General features: G+C 32.3%; 2 protein-coding genes across 3 annotated transcripts in view; both read right to left on the minus strand.

Annotated features, from left to right (window-relative positions):
• The window catches only part of LOC129916876 (cilia- and flagella-associated protein 45), a 61,635-nt gene that overhangs the window by 2,937 nt on the left and 32,421 nt on the right, over nt 1–26,277 (minus strand). For both annotated transcript variants that reach the window (XM_055997081.1, XM_055997073.1), the window contains 3 exons: nt 21,551–21,701; nt 7,792–7,926; nt 7,294–7,484 (listed from right to left, as the gene is read on the minus strand). In XM_055997081.1, coding sequence (XP_055853056.1) covers nt 7,294–7,484; nt 7,792–7,926; nt 21,551–21,701 — 477 coding nt within the window. The remainder of the gene's footprint in view (nt 1–7,293; nt 7,485–7,791; nt 7,927–21,550; nt 21,702–26,277) is intronic.
• LOC129916905 (adult cuticle protein 1-like) lies at nt 1,702–3,491 on the minus strand. The gene is made up of 2 exons (XM_055997119.1): nt 3,358–3,491; nt 1,702–2,191 (listed from the first exon to the last, which is right to left on the minus strand). The coding sequence occupies exons 1-2, from the start codon at nt 3,361–3,363 to the stop codon at nt 1,760–1,762; spliced, it is 438 nt and encodes a 145-aa protein (XP_055853094.1). The 5' UTR covers nt 3,364–3,491; the 3' UTR covers nt 1,702–1,759.

Here is a 26,277-nt window from a genome sequence, read left to right on the forward strand (position 1 = left end):
TGTTTTTGAAAGAATAGTCCTCAACTCAAAATTTTGGAAAAAAAAAACGTTATTAAAAAATTTTAAATGGCTTTTTTTTTTAACTTTTTCGTAATAAAATATGAATTGATTTAAAAAAAATGTTTGGCCATAAATGTTATCAGTTGAATTCCGAGGAGGAAAAGGTAATATATGTATATTACAGTTTTGAAAAAAAATATAAAAATTACTACAATTTCATCGGATTTTCTTGAAAAAAACTGAATTTTAGCATTGAAATAATTGAATTTCTCAAAGACTTTGGCAAATAAGAACTTTAAACTTTTGCTATTTAACTTTCAACAATAAAAAATAACTTTATATTTAAATGTTGAACTTTAAAAAAAAAAATAAGTTAAATTTTTTTCACAACTTCTACTAAAAAAAATTTCTTCGAAAATGAAATACATTTAAATTTTTTTCATAAACCGTAATACATTTTGACACTTCCTTTTATAATTTCAAATCATAATAAATGTGGCGAAAAAAAAAAATTTGAAAATAAATGCATTTTATAATACGAAAATAGTTTTTAAAACGACATGTAAAAATTTTGTCAATAATTTTTTTTTTTTCAAAAATCTGAGTTCAATTACCATTCTTTCAAAAGCCCTCCATTCAGTTAATTTAATTTTAATTTTACAAATATGATTAAGCTTTTAGCTTTTTAAAAATGTATATTTAAATATTGTAGGTGTTGCCGTTGTGTTCAAATATTTTGTTTGTGTTTGAAGTCAATTAATAAGAAAATTGCATCTATCGCTTGAACGATAGAAGGTTGTATCTCACTCCTATATATTTTTTTTTCCTTGAATTTCCTAGACAATCTTTTTTGAAAAAAAAATTTTTCTGTTCACAAAAATCTTCAATAAAATTAAAAAAATCAAAACGGCAACACCGGCAATTTTTAATCTATAGACTTTAAAGTATTTTTAATTACCTACGTTCAGAAAAAAAAATGTTAATCATCAAAATCTAAGCTGTTCGGCCGGGTTCCCTAATATTGCCATTTTTTGAGCTTTAGTTACTCCACTATACCTCATATTTTTTTTTTATGTAAAAATGTTCCTTTTGGTCTCAAAAATAAAATGAACATTTTTTTTTTAATACATATACCTACGTTATATAGTTTTTTTTTTTTGTTGGCTTCATAAGTAAAAAATGGCTTAGTTTCAAGTTAGTATCTTCACACATGTTGACGCGATAAGTTTTCTTGAAAACATTGGCTTGATATTTAAAATAAATTGAGTCTTATCTTTGTAACAGCCAGCGTTTCAACATAATTGATATTGTATCATTTTTAAATCTTCTGATATTAAATTTTAAAACCGTTCAATTTTTCCGTCAATTTCAAATATTAAGGTTTCTAACTACTTATCTTTAAAAAACATAAAAGTAGTTTTTTAGCCTACCTTGAGTTTTTGCAATAGGATTTACCACAGCACTGCAGGATTACCTTCTTCAATCCATCCATCAAATTATTTCCAGATCAAAATTGTATCGCACGCGCTGTCTCTTAATGTCTAGTGAACAAAACCAGTCTTCTTTAAAAAGTCATAAAACTGATTTTTTTTGTTGAAACAAGACCAACATTTTTATAGGTCGAAATCAAATTGAATTATGTACACAAATTTTTTTGTAAAAATTGTTTATTATTATTCCTGAGTGAAATTCTGAAAAAAAAATCACCGAAATTTTTACATTTGCATGCTGCTGCAGAGAATTTTATATGTCAGTCACTTTACAAGGTTCCTGGAGCTGGGGCAACGTTTACAGAAGAAGCAGATTGGATGTGTGTTGGCAATGGGGCAGTGTGAACGGCACCACGAGTTTGAGCAACATATGAGGCACCATGTGCACCATGTACTGGTGCAGCAACAGCAACATGTGGAGCAACTGCTACAGCAGCTGGAATACCATGACCAGCTAGGAGAGAACCACCGGCAATGTTGACAGCAGCTGGGATACCATGGCCAGCAATGTTAACAGCAGATGAAAGGCCACCCAATCCCACCACAGCTGGCCCTTGAGCCAACAATTGTCCGTGAAGTCCTAATCCCAAACCATGAATACCAAGACCATGAACGCCAAGACCCAATCCGGGAATTCCTCCAATGATGGAAGATTGGACACCCATGGCAAGAGCCAACACGACTACGGCAGCAATGGCGAACTAAAAACAAAAATTGTTTATCCTTCTTTCACTGAAAATAATAAATTTCGTAAAATTACGAAAATCGTTTCATACACTACATTTTCGTTGGCCCAACGAAACTTTCGTTGGCTCAACGAAAATATGTAATTTTTCGTAATATGAAAACCTTCATCAATTAATGAAAACGTTTCATACACTTTTTCTCCCTTTTTAGTGCCAAAAAATCCAATTCAATGAAAAGATTCATCAATTAACGAAAAATTTCATACTCATTTTAAAGAACAAAAATAAGAATTTTTTCCTTACTTTATCAAAGTTTTAATTAAGTAACGAAAAAATTCATTAACTTATGAAATTCAACATTAACTAACGAAAATCTTCATAAGCTTATGAAAATTCTTCATTTACTAATGAAATATTACATTGGCTTATGAAAAAATACATCAGTTAACGAAAAAAATCGTTGCCTTACAAAAACAAAACGTAGACTTGGGTGCATTTCTCTCTTTAATGATTAAAAATTGAATCTGGCTTTATATAGTTCACATTAGGTTTTTGTTTAAAAATCTATGTAAGTTGAGCTGAATATAAAAAATATTTGCGTATTGACAAGGTGTCTCACGAGAAGTCGGACTCATCAGTTGACTTAAGTGAGCTCCACCGGGTCGAAACGCCAATTTTTGGTTTTGGACTATATATTAAATTAATAATTTAACAAGTCCAATAAAAAAATACAATTAATACAACGAAAAGTTTCGTTAGCTAACAAATATTTTTTCGTAATTTAATTAAAATGTTTATTAAATTTACGAAAAAATTCGTTAGCTAACGAAAGTTCTTTCATAAATTAATCAAAAAATACATTGACTAACGAAAAATATCACCGTGGTTAATTAAATTTTACGTTAATCGATGAAAAATTTCGTAAAGTGATGTAAAAATTCATTAACTCTCGATCAAAAATTTTTATGAAAAATTTCATTAAAATACTACAGTTTTCGTTGATTGATGAAGTTCTTCATTAACGTATGAAAGCCATTTCGTTGAGCCAATTAAATTTTTCATCGGCTGAAAATTAATTAAATTTTCGTTGGCTCAACGAATTTTTTCGTTGTATTTACGTAAGGATTTGGTTCAGTGTTGATATCCATTTGAGATAAAATAAACTGTGAAAAATGCTATACCTTCATGTTGTTAATTTTTTTTAGTGGAATTTTAAAGAACTGTTCTGTGAACGATTTGAATTAATTCTAATTTGATCTTTGGCAAAAGTGCAACTTTTATACAAATCACATAGAGAACCACACCCTTTCACCATATCATAACTTCTAACGAGTTCCCGTTTATACAAATAAACATAAAGTTTTGCTTAAACTTGACCTTGTTCGATATTGCACTTTAGACATTTTGGACATTTCTCGACATGCGGAAGGCAGTGCGTATAAAAGTAATTACTGGTGATGGAAATACAATTTTACAATCTGTTATTACCACGAGTATTTGCATGGGTACAGAAAAAATATTGTACATTCTCTAATCAATCAAAACAGGATTAATTTACCTACATGTTTTTTGTTTTGTTTACTTAATTAATGACAAGTGTAGGAATTATAATCAAATATATCCAGGTATGAGAAGTGAATGTGAGGAATTAGATAAAATGAAAGTAGTAAATTATGAGGGTTCAATGCATTCAAAATGTAAATTCCAGTATTGGGTTGCACTACCTTGTTCTCCGATTTTTTATTCAACTTTGTTTATTTCCTTTGATTATAAAAAAGTAAAACAAAATTTAATAGAAGAGAACTATTTTGGCCTGATCGAAAAAAAAAAACTTTAATCAAATTCCATTTTGGAATCACAATTTCGGGTCTCTGAAACATGAGAAGTTCTTTTTTTTTAACTTAATTTTTTCCTACGATTTTAAAATTAAAAAATTGCACGAGTTGTTTCATATGTATGTTTAAAAAGATTTCAGTATTAAAATTTGTCTTCAAAGAAGAAACCAAGTCTTTACTCATCAAAATTTGCTGTTTCAAATAGCTTAAGGACCATTTTCGAGAAGTTTATTCTTATCTTTCGTGGAAAGCAACCCAAATGAATAGGTTTATTCATTGATGAGAAATTTTAAATTGTCAGGTGGGCACAATGTTGGCCATTGTCAAAAAAAAAAACCCTGATGAAGTGCACTATTGCATATAATAACAGGAGTTGTGTGCTTTTGTTTAAAATGAGTCAATTGAAGCGTTTACTTATTTCAAACCATCATAGTTTACAAGAAAAAGCTAAAAAAAATACCTTTTTTATTTTCTCATTACATTAATTTTTTTATTTAAAAAGCTTACAAAAAAAATTATGCAATTTAAAAGCCAAGTATTTCTTCTTAAGAATAAAACCATTTTTAAATTTTTACATACCCAAAAAGTATAAAAATAATTTATTGAAAACAATCATTTTCATAAAAAAAAACATGAATTTTTATCTTCTCACGTCATTAATTCCATTTTTTACCTAACAACCTATACAAAATTTTATACCATCTGAAAGCTTATTGTCTTAGCTCAATATATATATCGATCAGGTCTATGAGACATCTACAAAAAGAGCTAGAATTTTTTGAACTCGATCAAATTTCATTAAAAAAAAGCAAAAACAACATTTATTTTTATGTTCTCATGCTATGGAATCAATTTTTTTGTTTGACGACCTATACAAAATTTTATACCATGTAAAAGTTTATTATCTCACCTTTCATATGACGTATCAATCTCATTTCAAAGATGCCTACATGAGAAGTTCGAATTTTTTAAAGTCAACCATGTCGAATTTCCAGACTGAGATTACGGTACTTCCCACACTGGTGGCTGTTCGGGGGGCAACAGATCACCACTGGAGTTTTGAGGTTTTTCGCAAGTTTCTTGATTTAACATTGTGTAGCTTGTAGTTAGTCTACCGTTATGTGTGATATACCAAATGAAAGGTAATTGTATCAGGATGCTCATAAAAATTTAATAATAATTTTATCTGCTCTTGGTCAAAAGTTATAACCTGTTGAATTCTAAAATTTTATTTTACCGTTATCTCAAAATTGTGTTTACGAAAATGATTGAAACTTCGCACTCATTTAGTCGTGATCATGGTCTATCATTATCTACTATACTTTATTCCTGTATATTTTCAAGAAAAATAGATAAAAATAAAAAACGATGAAAATCGGTTAAAAACGGTCAAAAAACGATTGTTTTATAAACTGGTTTCTTCCGTTATTCAGTCAAAACTAACTAAACGATTGCACATGTATGCAAAACCTACATGTCCTATAAGTTCAAAAATCAAAAACTACCCAAAAATACCCTTAAAAAAACAATGTGTTTTTCAAAAATTCATATTTCGAAACGCAGAGTGTTTTTAAAAAAATCTGTACTAGACGGCTAATTTTTTTTTTTCATCTTTCACCTGGCACCTTTAGAATTGTCAAAAAAAAATTTTCCTACCTAAAATCATCATTTTGTCATAGCCCCAACACGTGTACAACGTTCAAACAAAAAGTTATAGCTTAGTTTCAATTTTTTTTAGAATTTTTACTTAAATGCAGTTATTCTTAAATTAGTCTCATCTACATATCTATAGCAAAAATCAACTCTCTAGAACTTCGCGTTTAGATTTTAGCTCAAATTTCATCTTTCCGTTTTACCCCTGTTTACAATATTAAATGACGGAATTTTTAAAAATCCTTTGGATTAAGCTTTAGGTTATTTTCTTTCAAATAAGCTATAGAAGATTTTTGTATCTCTAATAGTTTATTTTTAATTTTTAATTGAAATTTTTACCGCGAGAGTGGAACGTAATAAAATGGCATCACTTTTTTGTGGTGGCTGCCTTGGTTCATCGATTTATAAGACGTTATCACGTCAAAAAAAATTAATGCAAAATGTGCGCATTAGTTTGTGCGCCTCCTTTATGTTAAATTTCTTTATACTACTACAAAGGTAATGTTAAAATTCTGAAAATATTCCACAAAAACCATTTGGCCTCATCTAAGCGAAATAAAAATTTTTCTTGACTCAAAAAGCGTTTGTTAAAAAAAAATATTCCTCATACGCCACAGTGACCATTTAAAAGTAAGCTTATTCAGAACTTTATGTCAGTGTAACAAAAAATTAAACTAATTCTATTTTTGATAAAATAATTAAGTAGGTACCTACATAGCAAAAGTTTAAACCAATAACTTTGAAAAAAGATACTTCCAACCCTTATACCTAACCTTTAACTACGTATTCAAATCCAATTTGGAAACCATAACTACAACTGACAATACTTATTTTAAATAAACACTTTTTCTGCTAACTGGACACGAAAAAAGAACAAAGAAGCTACGTGTAATATATTTATCGCAAGAATGATACAGAGTCTAATTAAAGAAATAACTCGAACTCGAATAAATTTCAAAAACATTTTAACCACATGAAATACAAACAAACTTTTTAAAGTGAACGAACCCAATACCAAGAAGTAATTAAAAAAAGTAAATCTGCAAGTTCATCCATGAGTACAAGTTTTTCACTTTAAACTTTGTTACCATGTTAAAACAAACCACTCTTTGTTATCGTTAAACCGATTGGCACCCAAATGTAATTTAGTGACGTCATTAAAATAAAAATTACACTGCAACACTCTAGCTCCAACTTTTTGTTTGTTTACTCTTTGCTACGTCACGTTATAAACACTTGATGTTAACCAAGACCACATCCTCCAAATCCCATCACTCCAAAAAAGTGCCACACACACACCATCGAAAGGGTCCCTTTGGCAATCTATTATTATACCCTATTTCCTGTTTTACTCAATGTCAGACACAGTATATGTTAATGTAAAAGCTAGGCCACAGCAAAAAAAAAGGGGGTTTTGGGATATTAAACAAGTTAGATGATTACGGTACGATAAGGAAAAGGCACCCGGGAGCTTTGCACTCTATGTTTTGATATGCGTTGGCGTTTGGTTCTGATGTCAGCTAACTTTTTTTTGTATGCGCTCCGCTCCTATCCTAAGTTCTAACCCAAACAGAGAGAGGCAAAACAAAATATATAAATTTTTAATAGCATTTGGCGCGTTTCAAATACCTCAACAAATCCAGACCACGTTGTGCATCCTCCTCAATATACTGGTCCTCCAAAGCCTGCTGTTCCTTCTTTATCCTTTCCAATTCCTTTTGTTTCTGTCTCTCTTGCTCCTCGTGCCGGGAGCGTTCTCGTTCCCATTTCAAGCCTTGACGCAACAGACGTTCTGCATTTTTCTCACGGTTTGTTTTGAGCTGCAAAGGACACAACAAAAAAGAAAGGGAAGAAAGAAATCAACAAAAGCTATATAAGGACATCATCGAAACAAGACGAAGGGTGGCGATGCGTTCTAATAAAGGACGAACGAAGAAGTGTGATATTTATTCAAAAGAATCTTGTTGCTTGTGTTGATTTTAGAGAATGATTTTGAAGGAGCAAAAGAGGCAAGAGTTGTTGTTTTGTGTAATCATAACATTTTTCTGTAAGGTTGGTATGGTACCGTTTTCCAAGAAGTGTCAGTGTATATTTTGTGCGTAGGTAGGAGCAGTGTAAAATACAAACCTTTGCACGACGCTTGACAATTTCAATGTTTGCTCTTCTGTTGACAACAAATATTGGATCAGCTGACAGTTCTTCGGGTATAGCATCAGTCTTGCCATCAAGAATAAGATTGCGTTCACGTTCCAACTCTTTGATCTAAACGTAGACGATAAGAAGAATTAAAAAAGGAAGAAAAAAAAAATATTTTTTGTGAACTTTAACTGGCATTTGAGATTATGTTCTTAAAAATATATTTTTGAAGGGAGAATAAAAAGTCTAATGGACCTTATTTAAGATTTTTAAATTTGAAAATAAATAAAATCTGTGCCAGATTGACGGGTGGGTGGAAGACGTGTACGGAAATATTGGTTCATGAAACGAGACAGTGTGTGGGAGGAGTTTTGAAATTAATAATAAATGAATATAATAATTTTTTCCTACAGTAACGATAGAAAAAATGCCCCTAGACTTAATAGTCTGGATGGAAGTGTTGTATATTTATTTCTAAAAAAATAAAAACAAAATGAATTAGTGGGTAGGTTCGATATTTCGTTGAACGCAGTTTGGAACCGCTATAAGAAGTTCGTATCTCGCGAGATGAAGATAATACTTCAATAGTTGACAATAGATTTTTCCATCATTTAATCAAAATTTTAAGGTAAGAACAAAATAAATTAAAATTTAGTGGAGGTGAGAGTAGATCCTAAGAAGACCCTCTATTGTGCCGTAGATGGTGTTCCAGGTTGAAAAAAAAAGCAAAAAAGAAAACGGCAGCAAAAAACATAAAAAACTATTACTCGAATTTAAAGTGAAAACGAAAAATTTATATCATTTTTCACTTGTAATCACCTCAGGAATTCATGGTTTTTTTCTGTGGCGGTGAGAAAGCCTGTATATCTACCCTGTATGTTTACTGAAAATATGAAATATATATTTTCTGCCAAACATTTCAGTATTTTTCCTATGTAAGGTTTAATGTACCTACTCTGCAATTTAAATTGAAAATATTCAGTTAGTTTTAACTTTATCTGCTATACTGTTTTATCTGCTATTCTCCTAAGAGTCGGAGAAAGTATGTTGTGCTATTAATTTGACAGGGTGGTACTCTTTATTGCACCTCATGTCAAGCCCATTCTGCTTATTTCGCCACAAGGACAGGGGTCAGTCATTAAGTGAGAGATTTAAAAAAAAATGGCGATACCGTAATTATTTTGTGTGTTGAAAAAGAGTGAATTGACTAGTTCCTGGAGTACTGTTCTATTGCGTCAAGATACCTAATAACATAGAAGTTTTACTTATAAAAACAACATCTTTGAAGTTTATCACAATACACCACTGATGATATACATAAAACATTAATTCAAAAATTTAAACCGAGTTGTCTAAAACTACGTCTTAAAAAACATGAAGCAAGCCCGTTGTGTTCAATTCAATGTAAGGGAACATATCATACATATTCAATGGTTTACATTGAACAAGCAAGATGCTTCCAAAGATGAACCATTTGATGGGTCCAGGGGAAAAACGGCACACATCCACTTTTTGTCAAAAATAAACTAATGATGAGGTCTTGTAGTATTTACTGAGCACTATCTGATGACATCCTTACTTTTATAAAACAAATTTAAGCCTTGCTAAAAAAATAAATAAATTGTGTGCTTTTAGTTGTTCTAAGTTGTATGGAGAACAAAATTTTAAAATGCGTTTTTCTCAAAACTTGTGCTGTTTTTCCCCTGGACCCTTCATTTGTAATAACTAAAGTATAGCAAATGGCTTAGAAGTTATGATGAATTAGAAAATTTCCAAAATTTGTATACAGAAGCGTTTAAGAAATTCTAATACTGTTTAAAAAAAAAAACACATTTATAAAAAGTTTTAATTTTTTGTTTTTGAAAACGAGTTGATGAATTTTTTTAAATTTCATTTTTAATCGTCGCGTCGTTTAATTTTTTCTTAAAATTGACGTTCCAAGTTTTTTTTTCGAAATAAATTTATAAAATTTTTATTTAAAAAAATGGAGGAGTACCTACCCCTAAAAAAATTGATTTCGTCATTCCGTCCGTGTTGGTCCATGCGTCCAACTGTACAACGGGCTGGAGCCTAAGCGCGTAGTTTGAAACTGAAAATTGCTTGAAATTTGATACAGGCTATTTTTTTTAATACCTCGCTAAGAACTTGTACCGCCATACAAATTTTTCAAATTACTGTAATTTTCTCAAAAACGGCACATAAAATTTCTATTTTATCTGCGTTTTTATTTTTTCTAAGGATTTCTGAGAGTAGAAATATGGCGTTGCCGTTTATCGCAAAAAAATAACGTATTTTAATCAAAATTTGCAGATTTTTTTATTATTTTAAAATTTTATTATATATAAATATTATATTATATTTATTATTTTTAAATGTCTTTTAAAATTTTCTCTTGATGTTTTCGATGAATTTCCAGTGGTAAGATAATATTTATGTACATTGAATTATAAGAGCAACATCATTCGATCTAGTCGACTCTAATGATATTCAAACACATTTATTCTAAATACCATTTAATTTTTTTTAGTCCTACTATTGTTTTCTTTTTTTTTCCTTAAAAATCATTTAAAATGTTGTTAGATAATTATAAAAACAAATTTTATAATTTTATACATTTCTCATAAAATTCCCAAGGAAATCAAATTATATTTATTAAAATTTTTTAAAAAGCGTTAACAAAAGTGCTACTTTTATCATGAAAGCAACCTCGTGGTGCATTTTATTTCTTTAAAAATTACGATCGCAAACACTACATCTTTTTGAAAGTAAATTGGTAACTATGATACATTTTATTTTTGGTTTTGATGACAAATTTAACGTTTATACTTAAGTTATAAGACGTTTTACATGAACCCTTCGCTTTTTGGGACCAATTAAAGATTTTACTGTCTCTTCATAAAAAAACCCTTTCACCTAATTTGTTGTTTATGAAAACTCTTTATTCTTGTTTTTTATCCCAAATTTAATGTTTTTACCGAATTTCATTAGGGTGACCCATCATTCTTGTTTTCACTGAAAAAAACACCCTTTTAACCATGATATTTTTATAGTCACTTTAGATTCTTGTTTCTAATCTTATTAAAAGTAACATAATTGCTGAATTTCAATATTACTCTAGTATTACACACTTTTTCAAATATACCCACATTTTCTCTAAACTTAAAAAAACACATGAACAAAATTTAAAGATTTAATTTACTTACACCCATGTGGGGGCAAGACCGTTTTTTGTTACAGGTTTTTTTTAAAACGAATTATCTTTTTGTTAAATATTTTTTATTGTTTTTATAAAAATGAGAGTTCTAACAGTAAACAACTTAATGAATAAAGACTTTATTTTAATTAAAAGTTATTTTTCATTGGTTTTTAGGACAATCAAACACTAAAGGGGTGGTCTTGGCCCCACTTCCCCCATATGTGTAAATGTCCTTTTAGTTCAAATTTATACGTCAATATTGGTTCTTTTATTGATATTTTTGCAGTTTTGTACCTCTTCTTAATTTAAACACCTCTTTAGGACAGTTGCTCTCTTAGTTGTAATAAATATTTTTTAAGGAATTTTGATCCCAATGTGAACTTAAATTAGATATACATAAATACATACATTGTACTTACTTGAATTTTTTTTTTTTCATTTGAAACTTAACCACCTAGCCTATAAGTAAGCCAACGGTTCTATGTAAACAAAACAAGTAAGGAAAATACTCATATCCTACTTCCATGAAATATTACAGCCTTCCCAGACATAATTTCGTACTCCTTGCGCGCTAGGATATGGGTTATTTTCTTCCGGAACTCTATTTCCTGTTTATATTCCCATTCAGTGTATCGTATAGAGGTAATACATACATATTTCATGCAGCTTTGTTTGATGCTAACTTAATTAAAGAAAAATATAATAACCAGAACGTGATTGCAATTTTATAATACAAAAAAAAAAACAAAACAGAAAAATATTATTTCTGCTGAAAGAGAACAGAGAACTTCCAAAGGACGTGATGATGGCTGGGTTAAGGACAAACAATAAACTCTTCGTGGAACTAAATAAAAAGCTGCAAGCGAAACAACGATTTTGCATTTAACTTCATGAAGTTATTTCAAAGTGGTGGTGTGATGTGCCAAATGCCACCTCATCTAATCCCTTAGCTCAATAGCTATCTGTACTCTCTTCCATAGCCCTTCACAAACACATTGGAAAAAGCCATCATCGCTATAGCTATATAGACAGTAATAGTAGTTAGGTACCTAGCTTTTTCTGTGTAAAAGACAACTCTTCGTGTTCGAAAAGCATCAAGAATCAATTGTCAAGGATTTGAAGTGGGTTCCTCATGGCAGCGTTTTGGTGGCGCTTCAAAACTAAAACACTTGGCAAATAACAGTTTCACACGAAAACCGAAAACATGCCGCACAGTGTTGCAGAATTGTTTTCTGGTCGATTGGATTTGTCACCAAAAAGAATGAGTGACGGATGGGCGGGTACACTTAAAGTACCACTTTGTCTGTGTTTTTTTTTTTTTTCTTTTGTGGGATTTTCGTTTTTGTATAACTTCGGGTTTAAAAAGGGTGACCATATTTCAAAACAAAACAAAAAGAAAGTGGAGGATTAGAAGCACAATTAATCTCATAGGTTTCCAAAAATTTCAAAGAAAACTCACTTAATCTCAAAAACGTCTTGATTTTACGACGTCGGTACATTTTTTTAAGGGTTAGAGAAAAAAATCATAAATCTTTTCAGTACTCAGTTTGCCTACCACAAAAAGAGTTGGCACCCGTTCGAGATATTCATCATCATTTACTTGAAAAGAGAGATTGGTCACCCTGTTTTTAAAGTAAACAAGCGCGAGGTTAAAAATTCAACTTCCCATGAATAACATTTTTATAAATCGATAAATTCCTGACGATGTAATCAATTTTATGAGCTATTTGATGTGACGGGATTTCGTATACCAAAAGAAAAATTAATAAAAGAATAAAAAAGTATACAAGTAGGAATATTTTGGGATATTTCGTTGGCATGTTTACACATAATATTAAGACTTTTATCAAGATTGAATTATGGAAAGTTTAACTTTTTATACTTGTTGAAAACTTAAGAAGTCAGATATGAGTACAAAAATAATAAAAAAAAGAGTTGTTTTCGAAACGACAAAGAATATACATAGGCACAAGTGATGCAATAGCAATAAATTTAGATTATTTTCATCGATATCCAGCATACTTAACTGATTAAAAAAAAAACAGTTGTTTTAGATCTTGAGATGAATTAATTATAATATGTATAATTGATTTAGAAAAATAATTTAAAACGAAAAAAAATCAACGGCAACGCCATATTTCCACTTTTGGAATTTTTTGAGTAAAATTAAAAACACAGTTATGTTAGCTTACTTAAGAGTAACACAAATCAAATTTATTCGAATTAACTGAGGTATATTCAGAAATTGTGCAAGAATTCGAAAAATTCGTTTCGGAGGTACCTACACGAACAACGAAAATAAACTATCCTCTGAATCTAAAAAAATTTATGCCTATCTACCAAACAAATTCGTCTTAAACCTTGATTTTTTCACAAGAAACCAAAAGTTGTCTTAGTAGAGGAAGTAAAAAAAGTAACTTTGAACAGTATTGAAAAAAGGAAATCAAAGCTTTCCTTTTTTACTTGCTCTATATAGGGCAAGTATTGGTTTCGTGTCGAAAAAAAAAATTGAGGTTTTAATCAAAACCAACATAACGATGATGGAGAATTCCAAAAAAGTGGGTCTCGCAATTCCGTCCGTGCGTCTGTACGTCTGTGCGTCTGTGCGGTTGTGCGTCCATCTGTACACATTTCCACAGCCTAAACGGGTGGATGGATTTTCTTCAAATTTGGTATAGATGATTTTTATGGAATTCTGAAAGTTGGTTTTTTTTTGTTTTTTTATATTTCGTTTAGAACGTATACCTCCCATACAAAAAAATACGATATTACGAATTTCTCGAAAACGGCTCTAACGATTTTGATTAAACTTTGTATACGTAATATTTAAAGCAGTGGCAATAAAACTGCATTTTTATTTTTTCTCAAAAAAGTCAAATAACAAAAAAAAATTTTTTCATTCAACATAATTTTGCCCTAAATGTCGGCTCTTCCCCAATATCAATTTTTTTTTTTTAATTTAGATCCAGCTTTTAAAATCTACAAGTAGACTAACATAAAAGTGCTTTGAGCTGCAAGAGCAAGTACGTGCGACCCCAGTCGTGCATTTTATTCAATACTGTTCAAAGTTACTCAGCTCTTATACAAAGGTTGAAAGCTTGAAAAGTTTAGAATATCCATAAAAACGAAATATTTTTCAACCTAATTGTCCACCGAATGTGGCAATGAGCATTTTTTTACTTGCTCTATAGGGCAAGTATTGGTTTCGTGTCGAAAAAAAAATTTGAGGTTTTAATCAAAACCAACATTACGATGATGGAGAATTCCAAAAAAGTGGGTCTCGCAAATCCGTCCGTGCGTCTGTGCGTCTGTGCGTCTGTGCGTCTGTGCGTCCATCTGTACACATTTCCACAGCCTTAACGCGTGGATGGATTTTCTTCAAATTTGGTACAGATGATTTTTATGGAATTCTGAAAGTTGGTTTTTTTTGTTTTTTTTATATCTCGTTTAGATCGTATACCTCCCATACAAAAAAATACGATATTGCGAATTTCTCGAAAACGGCTCTAACGATTTTGATTAAACTTTGTATACGTAATATTTAAAGCAATGGCAATAAAATTGCATTTTTATTTTTTCTCAAAAAAGTCAAATACAAAAAAAAAAATTTTTTTATATGAAAAAAATTTAGTCTAAATGTTGGCTCTTCCCCAACCTCAACAAAATTTCTTTAAAATTTATTTTAGAGGCAGCTCGTAAAATCTACAAGTAAACTAACATAAAAGTGCTTTGAACTGCAAGAGCAAGTACGTGCGACCCCAGTCGTGCATTTTATTTGTAGATGTTTGTGGAATAAAAAGTTTTAAATAATTTTTGATTTTGCGTATAAGACCAAAAAATGCATGTTAACCCTTTCGGACCCAGCGTTCTTCTCATGTAACATATATTTAAAAATTCGTAAAAAAAATCCATTAAATAATTTATTAGGTTTTGATGGCTTAATTGAAAGATAATAATGTCTAGTTACTGGATTAGTACAATAAGTTAGTCAAATATCATACTTTTAATTTTTTTTATCGATTGAAATTATCTTTTTTTTTTGCTAAATTTTCTTTTTTTATGAAAAAAAAAAAAAAAATATATATATAAAAAATGTTAATAATAGTAGGTATAGCTAATGAAACCTTTTTATTAATATAATACATGATTTTGTGGTAATTTTTATCGCCGGATCAAATAAAACCAATATGCCTGGACCGTCACGTAAAAAGTTATTGCACTCTTTATAAATAGTCATTTACTTAAAGAACAAGAGCCAAAATATTACCCAAGTACTCCTTCAAAATATGTGGTAGGCTGATGAAATTTTGTACGCACATTTACTATACCATAGAAAAAAATAATAAGATATGCTCATCAAAATATTTCGGGTTAAAAAGTGTTTTTTTTTAGTGAGAAAGAACACTTTTGAAATGGTACCATTGCACTACATGGAAAATTTTTGCATTTTTTTGAGCCGCATGCTTGCTTTAATTTTTTATTAAATTTTCATACAAATTAATGTTTTGAAGGAGTGAGGTGCAAAAGTAAAAGTATGAAAAACAATTGTACATGAGCCATCTAATAATCACTAATTTCACAAAGTTTCATTTAAATTGCTTTCTGAGCATCGTTATAAACATCCTCATAGGTGAAATATTAAGTGGCCCAATATCTTAAAATGAGGGTTACATATTGTACTAACACTCCTATTAATTTGATACTTTTATCACAAACTGCACAAAAAAACTTTATACGACAATTTTTATTAAAATAACCTCAGCTACAATTTTGTAGAACATAATTTTTGTCTAAAACCTACCATTTTGAAAATAAATAATGTTGTGACCTTTGACCCCTTATAATGGTACTGGCGGACAGAGGAAATTTCAGGACTTTTCACAGATTGTAAACCACCCTAACACCAAGTTGTATACCAAAAATCAGCCTGTTACAATTTGTTTCCTTGAAAAAATCTAGTTTTCCTGAGCTATCAGCGATACCTGATTTGTCAAATCACGATCATTATTTTGGAAGTTATGATGGAATAAATGATTATAAATGCAAACATTCATATACAGATACATGCATACATACATAAGTATAAACTCGGGTACACAAAAATACTGTATTCGGGTATAAACGAATAACTCGATTACCCTTGTTTCTATTCTTATTAGTCAATAGGCTTATTTAAGCGTGTTTTTTTTTTTATTTTGCTTTTTATAAGGTTTTTGTATGATTTATAGAATTTTTTTATATATAGAATTAAAGGTAGCATATTAAGCTATGTAATAATTACAAAAAAAAAGTACATGTAGGTACACTGAATACTTTGATATTTCGTATTCCAAAGGCCTCGTTTGAAAAAATCACCTTTTGAGAAGTAAATACCTAATATGTATAATTTTTTTAACAATGAAAAAGATTTTTAATACAGATTTAAAGACAAGAGAAATACCTTTCATTTGATACTGTAGTAGCTTCGGATGAAAGGAAACTACTTCTTTGAATTCTTAAACAGAACTGATTTAATTTTATTTTTTAAGCACTATTTATATCAAAAAGTTTGTTTACATTCGATAAACAAACTTTGCACAGAATAGGTGATTAATATAAAATTTGTTCTTAAAGTAAATTAATATTTGAAAATGATTTTAAAACTAAGTGGATTTTATGAATTTCATGAATCGCCACAGTACTCGCCCTCTAGTGACAACGATATCTGTCTGGAATATGGACACGTCTACCGCTTTTTGTAGTCTGAGTGGTTGGCATCTGAGGTGGAGTAGGTGTTAGATTTCTTTCTTGGATTTGGTGTTGATCATTTAAAAGAAATGCTGGTTTTAGGCGATCAATGGAGATGTTTTTCTGATGTCCTTTGATTTCTAGTGTGAAGTATTTGCTTGTTTTTGATTTCACTAGATATGGGCCATCATAAGGTTGTTGTAGTGGTTTTTTTACTGCATCGTTACGAACAAAAACATGACTTGAATGTTGAAGGTTCTTATCGATGAAAATTTTGGTTGAACCATGACGTTCAGGTTGAATAGGCTTAATATTTTGCATATTATCTCGAAATTTGTTGAGAAAATCATGGCTTGATGAAGAGTCAGTTGCAATAAACATATCGCCTGGGAGTCTCAATGTTGTTCCATAGACAAGTTCAGCTAAAGTTGCTTTAAAGTCTTCTTGTAGGGATGATCTTAGGCCGAGCAGAACAATTGGGAGTTTGGCAACCCAATCTTCTGTTTCATGGCATTTGATTGCTGCCTTCAGAGTCCGGTGGAATCGTTCTATCATTCCATTTGCCTGGGGATGATAAGGCGATGAACGGTGTCTCTTGATGCCCAGAAGTTTTGACAGTTCATTGAAAAGAGAGGATTCAAACTGTCTTCCTTGGTCCGTCACGATTTCTTTAGGGATTCCAAACCTGGAAATCCATCCAGAAAGAAAAGCTGTGGCCACTGTTTCGGCGGTGATGTCTGGTATAGGAATAACTTCTGGCCATCTTGTGAAACGATCAATACATGTTAGGGCATACGAGTTTCCGGCTGAGTATGGTAAGGGTCCAATAAGATCAAGATGAACATGATGAAATCTTTCTTCGGGAGGTGAAAAATTTGAAATTGGAGATCGGATATGATGTTGAATCTTGCTTTTTTGGCAGCTTAGGCACGTTTGAGACCATTTGCGACAATCTTTCTTCAAGTCAGGCCATATGTATCGTTCTTTTATCATCTGGGTAGTTTTCTTAACACTGGGATGTGACATGTTGTGAATTGTATTGAAAACTTGACGTCGCAGATCTGATGGAATGTATGGTCGTGCTTTGCCTGTTGAAATATCACAAAAGATTTGGTGATTTGTATCTGGTAGAGTGATTTGTTTCAACTGTAGAGACGAAGAAGTAGAGTTGAGGAGGTTCTTGAGTTCTTCATCGGTTTGTTGCTTATGAGACACATCATTGTAATCGATTGAGGATGGTGAAGAAATGGCGTTTAGTCTGGATAAAGCATCAGCGACTACGTTGTCTTTGCCGCTGATGTGAACTATATCAGTTGTAAACTGTCCGATGAAGTCCAAATGTCTAAGTTGACGAGGGCTTGATTTCTCTGGCTTTTGTTGAAAAAGCGAAAGTAAGAGGTTTGTGGTCAGTGTAGAGAACGAATTTTCTTCCTTCCACCATATGCTGGAAATGCTTGATTGCCATGTAAGCACTTAGCAGCTCTCGGTCATAGGCGCTATATTTGCTTTGTGTAGGTGAAAACTTTTTTGAGAAGAAGCCAAGAGGTTGCCAATGGTTAGAGACAAGCTGTTGAACAACTGCACCTGCAGCAGTATCGGATGCATCTGTCATGATTGACAATGAAGCGTCAGTATCTGGATGTGCTAGGAGAGTTGAGTTGGCTAGAGCTTCTTTACAGGATTGAAAAGCATTTTCTAGTTCGGCCGTCCAATTGATAGATGTGTTATCATTTTTCTTGTTGCCACATGGATATGCATGAAGTGGAGCTTGGATTTGAGCAGCATTTGGAATAAAACGTCGGTAGAAGTTAAGCATGCCCAAAAATCTTCGGAGCTCTTGGACTGTTGATGGTTTCTTGTATGACATGATGTTTTCAACTTTGGATGGCAATGGTTTGAGTCCTTCTTCAGTGACAAGATAACCCAAGAAGCTTACGGATGATGACTGGAAAGTGCATTTGGAAGGATTGATGGTAAGACCGAATTCTCGAAAACGTTGGAAAAGCTGTTTGAGATGTTTTTGGTGCTCTTCAGATGAATTTGATGCGATTAAGAAGTCATCAATGTATGGAAAACAGAAATCAAGGCCTTTGGTCACTTCATGAACGAATCGTTGAAAAGTTTGTGCAGCGTTGCACAGACCAAAAGTCATCACCATGAACTCGAACAGTCCAAAAGGAGTGATGATAGCTGTTTTTGGGATATCTTCTGGTTCCACAGGGATCTGATGGTAGGCACGAGTCAGATCTATGACGCTGAAGACTTTCTTACCCTTCAGATGATGAGCAAAATCTCCAATGGGAGGCATGGGATAGCGATCTGAGATGGTTATCGCATTGAGCCTTCTATAGTCGCCACATGGACGCCAGTCACCATTTTTTTTCTTGACCATGTGAAGAGGACTCGCCCAGCTGCTCTTTGATGGTCGACAAATCCCTTGGTTGATCATGAACTCAAATTCTTGTTTGGTTGTCTTTAGCTGTTCCGGAGATAGACGCCTTGCTTTTGAAAACACAGGAGGTCCTTTTGTTTGGATGTGGTGTGTCACATTGTGCTTGGTTTTAGCCAACAGATTCGTCTTGGTGATGTCTTGAAATTCATTCAATAAATCGTAAATGAATGAGGACGGATTTATTGTTTGGATGTTTGCGGCACTTGAAGATGTTGTTGCGCCAAAGCCATGTGTTTGAAGACTTGTTTTTCGATCAATTAGTTTCTTGTTTTTAACATCCACTAAAAGATCGAAAAAGGACAGGAAATCGGAACCAATGATTGGCTCGGTGACTTGGGCAATGATGAAAGGCCAGGTGAAGTTTCTTCGAAGACCAAGGTTGAGGGACATCAAACGCTCTCCATAAGTTGGAATTTCAGTGCCATTTGCTGCATAGAGAACACGGTTCGATTGATTGTTCCGCTTTTCTATGCTTGATGGTGGAATGACGGAAATTGTGGCTCCAGTGTCAATGAGAAAACATTTATTTGAAGATTTCTCATTGACATAAAGGCGACTTATGGTGTCTGCGGGCTGGCAAGTCGCTGATTGCTGTCCGCAAATTAGTTTCCCGTCTGAAACTGGCAAGGTTCTTGGCACTTTCTTGCTTGTTTGCCAAATCGACGGTGGTAGTAGCACATTTTTTGATTTCTTGACTTTGATTTATTCCGGATAAAATTTTTGGAACGTGAAGAGCTTCGGCTTCTGGATACTTTAAGTTGCTCAATATCCTTTTGAAGAGAAGCAATCTGATTTTTTAACTCAGAAATTTCAGAAACATTGGAGGGCTTTGAGACAGAAGCAACATCTGAATTGGAATAAACGTCAGAAATTTTATCTGCCATTTCTGCCAAAGTCTTGAGTTCTTGGTTGGCACTACACGACAGGATGGACTGGGTGGTGTTCGGGAGCTGCTTCATCCATAAGGTTCTGAGGATGTCTTCAGAAATAGTGGATGACGCAAGCTCTCTCATCTTAGAAAGCAGCTGAGTTGGTCGTCTTCCATCGAGAGTAATGCCACTGAGAAGGGTCTGGAGTCTTTTCTGCTCAGATTCTTGAAACGCTGCTAGAAGTCGATTCTTCAGACCATTGTATTTTTCTGTAGCAGGAGGGCTGGTGACTACATCTCGAACTTCGGTCAGGACATCTGCTTCAAGGTTTCCAACAAGAGTGAAATACTTTGTGACATCAGATGTGATTGCACTGGTGTGGAACTGGGCTTCAAGCTGGAGGAACCACAGGTCAGGGCTCCGCTTCCAGAATGGTGGCACTTTGATGGAAACTCTGCCAACAACCTCTTCTTGGACCTTGTCTACGGTGTCAGGCATTGTGTTGGTGTCAACTGTCGTATGGGTTAATGATGGCACCTTACCGTTGGTCGGGGGATACCTTCTTAACTGTGTGTGAATGTTTTGTGTGAGGCACCTTACCGTGGGTCGGGGGATACCTTGTAAATTGAGTGTGGTACCTTACCGTTGGTCGGGGGATACCTATTAGAGTGTTTACTCGGGGTCACCAATGTAGTAGCTTCGGATGAAAGGAAACTACTTCTTTGAATTCTTAAACAGAACTGATTTAATTTTATTTTTTAAGCACTATTTATATCAAAAAGTTTGTTTACATTCGATAAACAAACTTTGCACAGAATAGGTGATTAATATAAAATTTGTTCTTAAAGTAAATTAATATTTGAAAATGATTTTAAAACTAAGTGGATTTTATGAATTTCATGAATCGCCACAATACCAATATTATTTTTGTACATCCATTATTACGCATTCTACGATTAATTGTTTGAAAAAATACCTGAATTCTCAGCTTTGAAATCCGAAACTTCAAACTCCAATATCTCCAAAACCCCACTAACGATTTTGAAAATATTTTACCCACGTAATTTGCTTATTATCACCTTTCATTTGATACCAATTTTGTTAGTGTACACACTGGACCCAAAAATGTGCCATCTCCTTTATAATTGAATATAACAATTATTTAACAATTGACAGTTGTTTAGAAAACATTTAAAAAACAGATTTTTCCTGAAACCTTTCCTTTACTCTAACCGCAAGTTTGTTAAAAAAGATATAATTTCACAGAATTCTCTTCCTATTTCAATGGTTATAACAGGAAGCAATAGAGAATTTTTAATCCTTTTTTTTTTTTTATTGGTGCTATTTTTATGAAACGTTGACCAAAAATAATCAATGTAAAATAAGTATGAAAATATAAATGGAATTTTTTACTGTTTTTTTTTTTTCACAAATATAAATAAATTATTAAATCATCTAAACGAATTGAATAAACTTTATAATGTTATGTAGGCACAAAGGACTTACCTCTCTGTTCTTTATCCGATTTGTAAGTTGCATCCGATAGTCTTCATCTATTCGTTCTCTTAGTTCCTTCATGTATTTCCTGTCGGTAAGTCTAACAACATTTGTACCCATCAATCTTTCCAATCTAGCCGAAATTCTTGGAATATTAAAGCTGAAAAATTAAAACAAAAGAAAAACCAACTTAAATACTGAGAAAACCCTTTCAAAAACTGTCTTAAATAAACAACAAACACAGACTATCGACACCAATTTCCATCACCGGTCTTAGAAGGTAAATAGAAGAAAATGTCTGCATATTATTTGTTATAGGTATTTCCTGCTCATGATTATGGCAACTGATGATTTTGGTAAACAGAAATTCATCCAACTAAAAATCATAAAATCAATATTCCCATATGATAGAATATATTTTGTCTCTTATAACAAAAAAAAATAAATAAAATATTCTCAATGGCACAAACATATTTGATATAGAAAATAAAATTCGAAAAAGAAATTTGAGGTGAACACGATATGTAGAAATATGAATAAAGAGAAAGTCATGTGTTTTTTTGTATAGTTTTTTTGAAGGGCACGAAAGGCACACACGCTATCCGGTTAGAAAGATTGACATGCGAAACATAAAATATTGTTTTCTTCAAGTACATCACTAAATTTCTTGGAGAAAGTATAGTGAAATCATAGAAATCATTGGTAACGCTGCTTTTCCCAAGTGAAATTCTTTTGTTGGAAATTGATACTTACTATGTTTTATATACCTACTGAAATAAGCAAACATTTCAAGATCGAAGCTAGGATACGAAGGTAAGCTTTCTCTCTAACTGACAAAATCCAGATATACTGAAACCGAAACTCCGATTCGGATAAGGACTAATTACACTTCGATGACTGTGTACTATGATAGTGGATCGGGCTAACATGAGTTACACTATACTCCTCTACTCCTCAAAGTCACCTGGAACGCACTCGCGAACCTGGATTTGGTTTGCTGGTCAGTTACTATCAGTAGCCTAATCTTATTGTAGCCTCTAGGATCTAGGTGAACTGATGATCAAGGCAGGATTTCGGACGTCACCATCAGACAGACAGGGCCCGTTATTAACAAAAAGAAGGAATCCTGCTATAGGTGCCGCCTAGTACAATATACCACGAGGAGGCACCAATGACGCAGCTTATCCGTTGCAATCTCATTTAACAGAAATCAAACACAAGTGCGGTGACGCTGCGGTGCTTTGGGAACCAGCCAGTTTTTTTTTCCTTGCAGCGTCACCGCACGAGTGGTTACATTTATCAGGAGATTGGCCCAGTGTCACCACATTTGTGTATGATTTCTGTAAAATTAAATGGCGTCAAAAAACGCATGTGTGAAGGGGTATTTTAAAAATGGGAAATTTAAATGCTGCGGTTGTCTTCCATTCAAATTGACATTTTCGTGATCAGCCGAAGTTGAAGAAGTAGTTTCCTAGATAATCGAAATAGACGAGTAGGAGTCGCCTACTTGGGGCTTTCCCAAGACAGCTATGTTCGATGATCCAATTGAATCACCCAAACACCCAAGTTTATTGCTGAAGACTAAATGCTGCGCCAACAACTGTGGGACCACTTTCCTCACGAAAAATCAGCAGCTCGACACCCAGCTGAATCGAAAACTACTGCAATACTGAATCGATATCAGGTGCAGAAAGAAAAGTGTGTCCTGTACAAAGTAGAGCAAGCTGTCCAGAAGATATGGAAAAGATATAAAATATATCTAAGCTGCTGCACCAGGAGAAAACTGAACCGAGCTAGAATCTACACTGCATGAAGACTAAGGAAGTTCGCCGAAGTATGCGAAGTGAAACTTCTTGGCGTAGTTAATAAAAGATGCCAGAAACAAGTGTGATAGCAGAACAGTTCAACGGATAACCAAAGAGATCACAAATGTATAGATCTCAAAACACTAGATACATATCGCTGGCTGAGAATTATAAGGGTGTATTTCATACAAAATACAAAAAATGAGTTTTATACACCAAAATTTTCGTTATTTCAACGGCTTTCAGATAAAATTTAAAAAAAAATTAGAAAAAAATTAATGGCGGCGGTACAGGTAAAAAAGACATACAACTTTCATGATTTCACATAAATGTACTAATACAATAAGGTTCTACGTCATTCAAATTGCAGCATAGAACCCTTTTACTGATTTTTTTCAAACAAAAAAATACATTGATTTAAGTTACATAGAACTTTTTTGCGTAAATTTTTCAAAATGAAATCTTATGGAAATGATCTTTTTTTTAACTAAAGCAAAAATAAAAGATCTTTTGATGTTTTTGCTGGTATTGAACCACAGGGGTGGAATCGGCTAACTTGATAGTTGACAGTAAAAAACGACGATTTTGCTCCATAATTCTTCGTTTTTGACTATCAACTATCGACTATTAAGCTAGCGGATTTCACTCCAGGGCTTTTGCTAAACAGCAAAGAATTTTTGTATCTCGTTCTGTACTCTTTAAACCAAAATATGTACTATCCAACCTTAACTTTTGCAATAATTCATTCGGGTTACCTAACCTAGATATTCTTACATCATAATTAAATTAGAGTAATGTTTTTTGTGTGCCAAGAATTGGAAGTGATTTTTTGAAACTTTTTTTTCATAATCGAGGTTGGGAATTTCATAGTTCGTAATAAGAAACCAAAAGTTAAAGAAACACCTAGCACCTAGGTAGATTCCTTAACTTAAATCAAAAGAAGTCAAAACTCAAAAAGTACCAAAAACGTACCTTCAGACAAACCTAAATCCGATGGCAAGATATACTAGATATAATCCTCTTAAATTAATAAGATTTCTAATAAAAATAAGTAAAATTTTTTTTTTTTTGCATACATTTTGCACCGTAGAAGATGATTGCCTTAAGACGACTGTCTTTTTGGCAAAAAGCATGCAAAAATCCGATTGATTTAATACAAATTCTAATTGTTTTTAGCATTTCTTTTTTTTGTGTACCTACCTAATTCAACAAAAGCAGGAATTGTTGTTTTCTATAAATGCAACAACGTGATTTGTGGTATTTTTTTCTGTTATTTAAAATAGAATTCGACTGTTTTGTGCAAAACTTGAATAAAATTAAATTAAATCAAAACCTATTTCACGATGAAGTCACTTTATTTCATATAAAATCCATTTATTACATGTAAGCTCTTTATAACTATAAGGTTCTATGTTGAACATTGAACCTTTTTCAAATTTTTTTACAAACTTTTTCATAAAAAGGTTCTATGTCCTTTTTTTAAAATGCTCATAGAATCCTTTTTTTGTTGTGAAATTAATGTTTTTTTTCATGGTTTTATGATTTTTTTAGGGTCCTTTATAAGATTGCATCAATACTATGTAACTATTTTATCCAAAAACAAGCCTTAAAAAACTTTGAGATCGATTTTCTCAGAACTAAGGTGGGTTGACATACAACCCTATAATTCTCAGCCAGCGATATGTGAAAGATTAAGATGCTACCTAATGTGCTTTGTTCGGATGAATTTCAAGTTCAAAGTAGAGTCAGACAGGACTGCATACTGTTACCAATTTTATTTTTGTTGGTGATAAACGATAAGTAGACTTTACAGGAAATGGAGAATTCGATGGAGTCTGACACTTAATCTAAAGGATAATTATCCGTCAAATGACTTCAAGAAGTGAGTGAGAATGAGAGTGTTTTTGAATTTTGAAATAAATATTTCGAACTACCTTATTCGATAATGAGTATGTATATTAGGCAGTAGGATTTGCCAAAAACCAACATAGAACAAAAATGTATATAATATATGCATGCACCAAGAGAAAGGAAAACGTAAACTTATACTTTATACACTTCGTCATAATTCTATCTGCAGCTTAGTTTAGCTTTTATTCTTATCGGCAGCTGCATGTTGTTTTTGTAATGCATCTAAACGCCAACTGCGAATACGGATAGCAATGCCTAAAAAACACAGCTATTCAATGTGGATTTGAAAAATTATCAGTGTTTTTCGTAACTCCAGTATTTGATTCTTTAAAAAATGATAGTTTCTGATTATTTTCCTCGACACATGTTCCAATCATGGACAGTGACTTAGAAAGTAGGTCAAACTTCAATGTAAACAAACATTGAGATTTTGAAAAACTGATTTATCCATCGTTTTCTGCTTTCCATTCGTCAATACTGTTAAGTTTAATATCAAATGAGCTAAATATACGCTACCAATAAAGACTGACGTCCGAAAAGCAATGATGCTGTTATCGGAGCTCCCGCACACTACAGACGTTTATTCAATATTGGTTTAGTCATAGCACGAATTACTGTCAGCTGATACAACGCAATTGTCTTTAAAATAAAGTATTTATAACCTACCCGACTCTTAAGTCAGAAAGTCTGTAGTATGCGGGGGTTTTTTTAAATGAATTTAACTTACTTATTAACTTACTTACTATATGAGTGGTAAGAATGAAAATCTTTAATCTCCTTTTTTTAAACCCCTACTAAAACCAATTTTCATAACAATAAATTTCACATGAAGAATTATCCTTTTTTTCTATTCCTAGAATCTAAACAATATCAGAAAACATCCCACCAGTATCATGTTTTGTGGTTTAAACGTTAAGGGTTAATTTAAAATTATTACTTTTTTTTTCTTCTATTCTGCTCGACTTCTGGTTATACTTCCTACTCAAAGAGTAATATGATTCTAAAAGGACACCATGCTAT

Source organism: Episyrphus balteatus, chromosome 1 (genome assembly GCF_945859705.1).
Source record: "Episyrphus balteatus chromosome 1, idEpiBalt1.1, whole genome shotgun sequence".
NCBI classification, from domain to species: Eukaryota; Metazoa; Arthropoda; class Insecta; order Diptera; family Syrphidae; genus Episyrphus; species Episyrphus balteatus.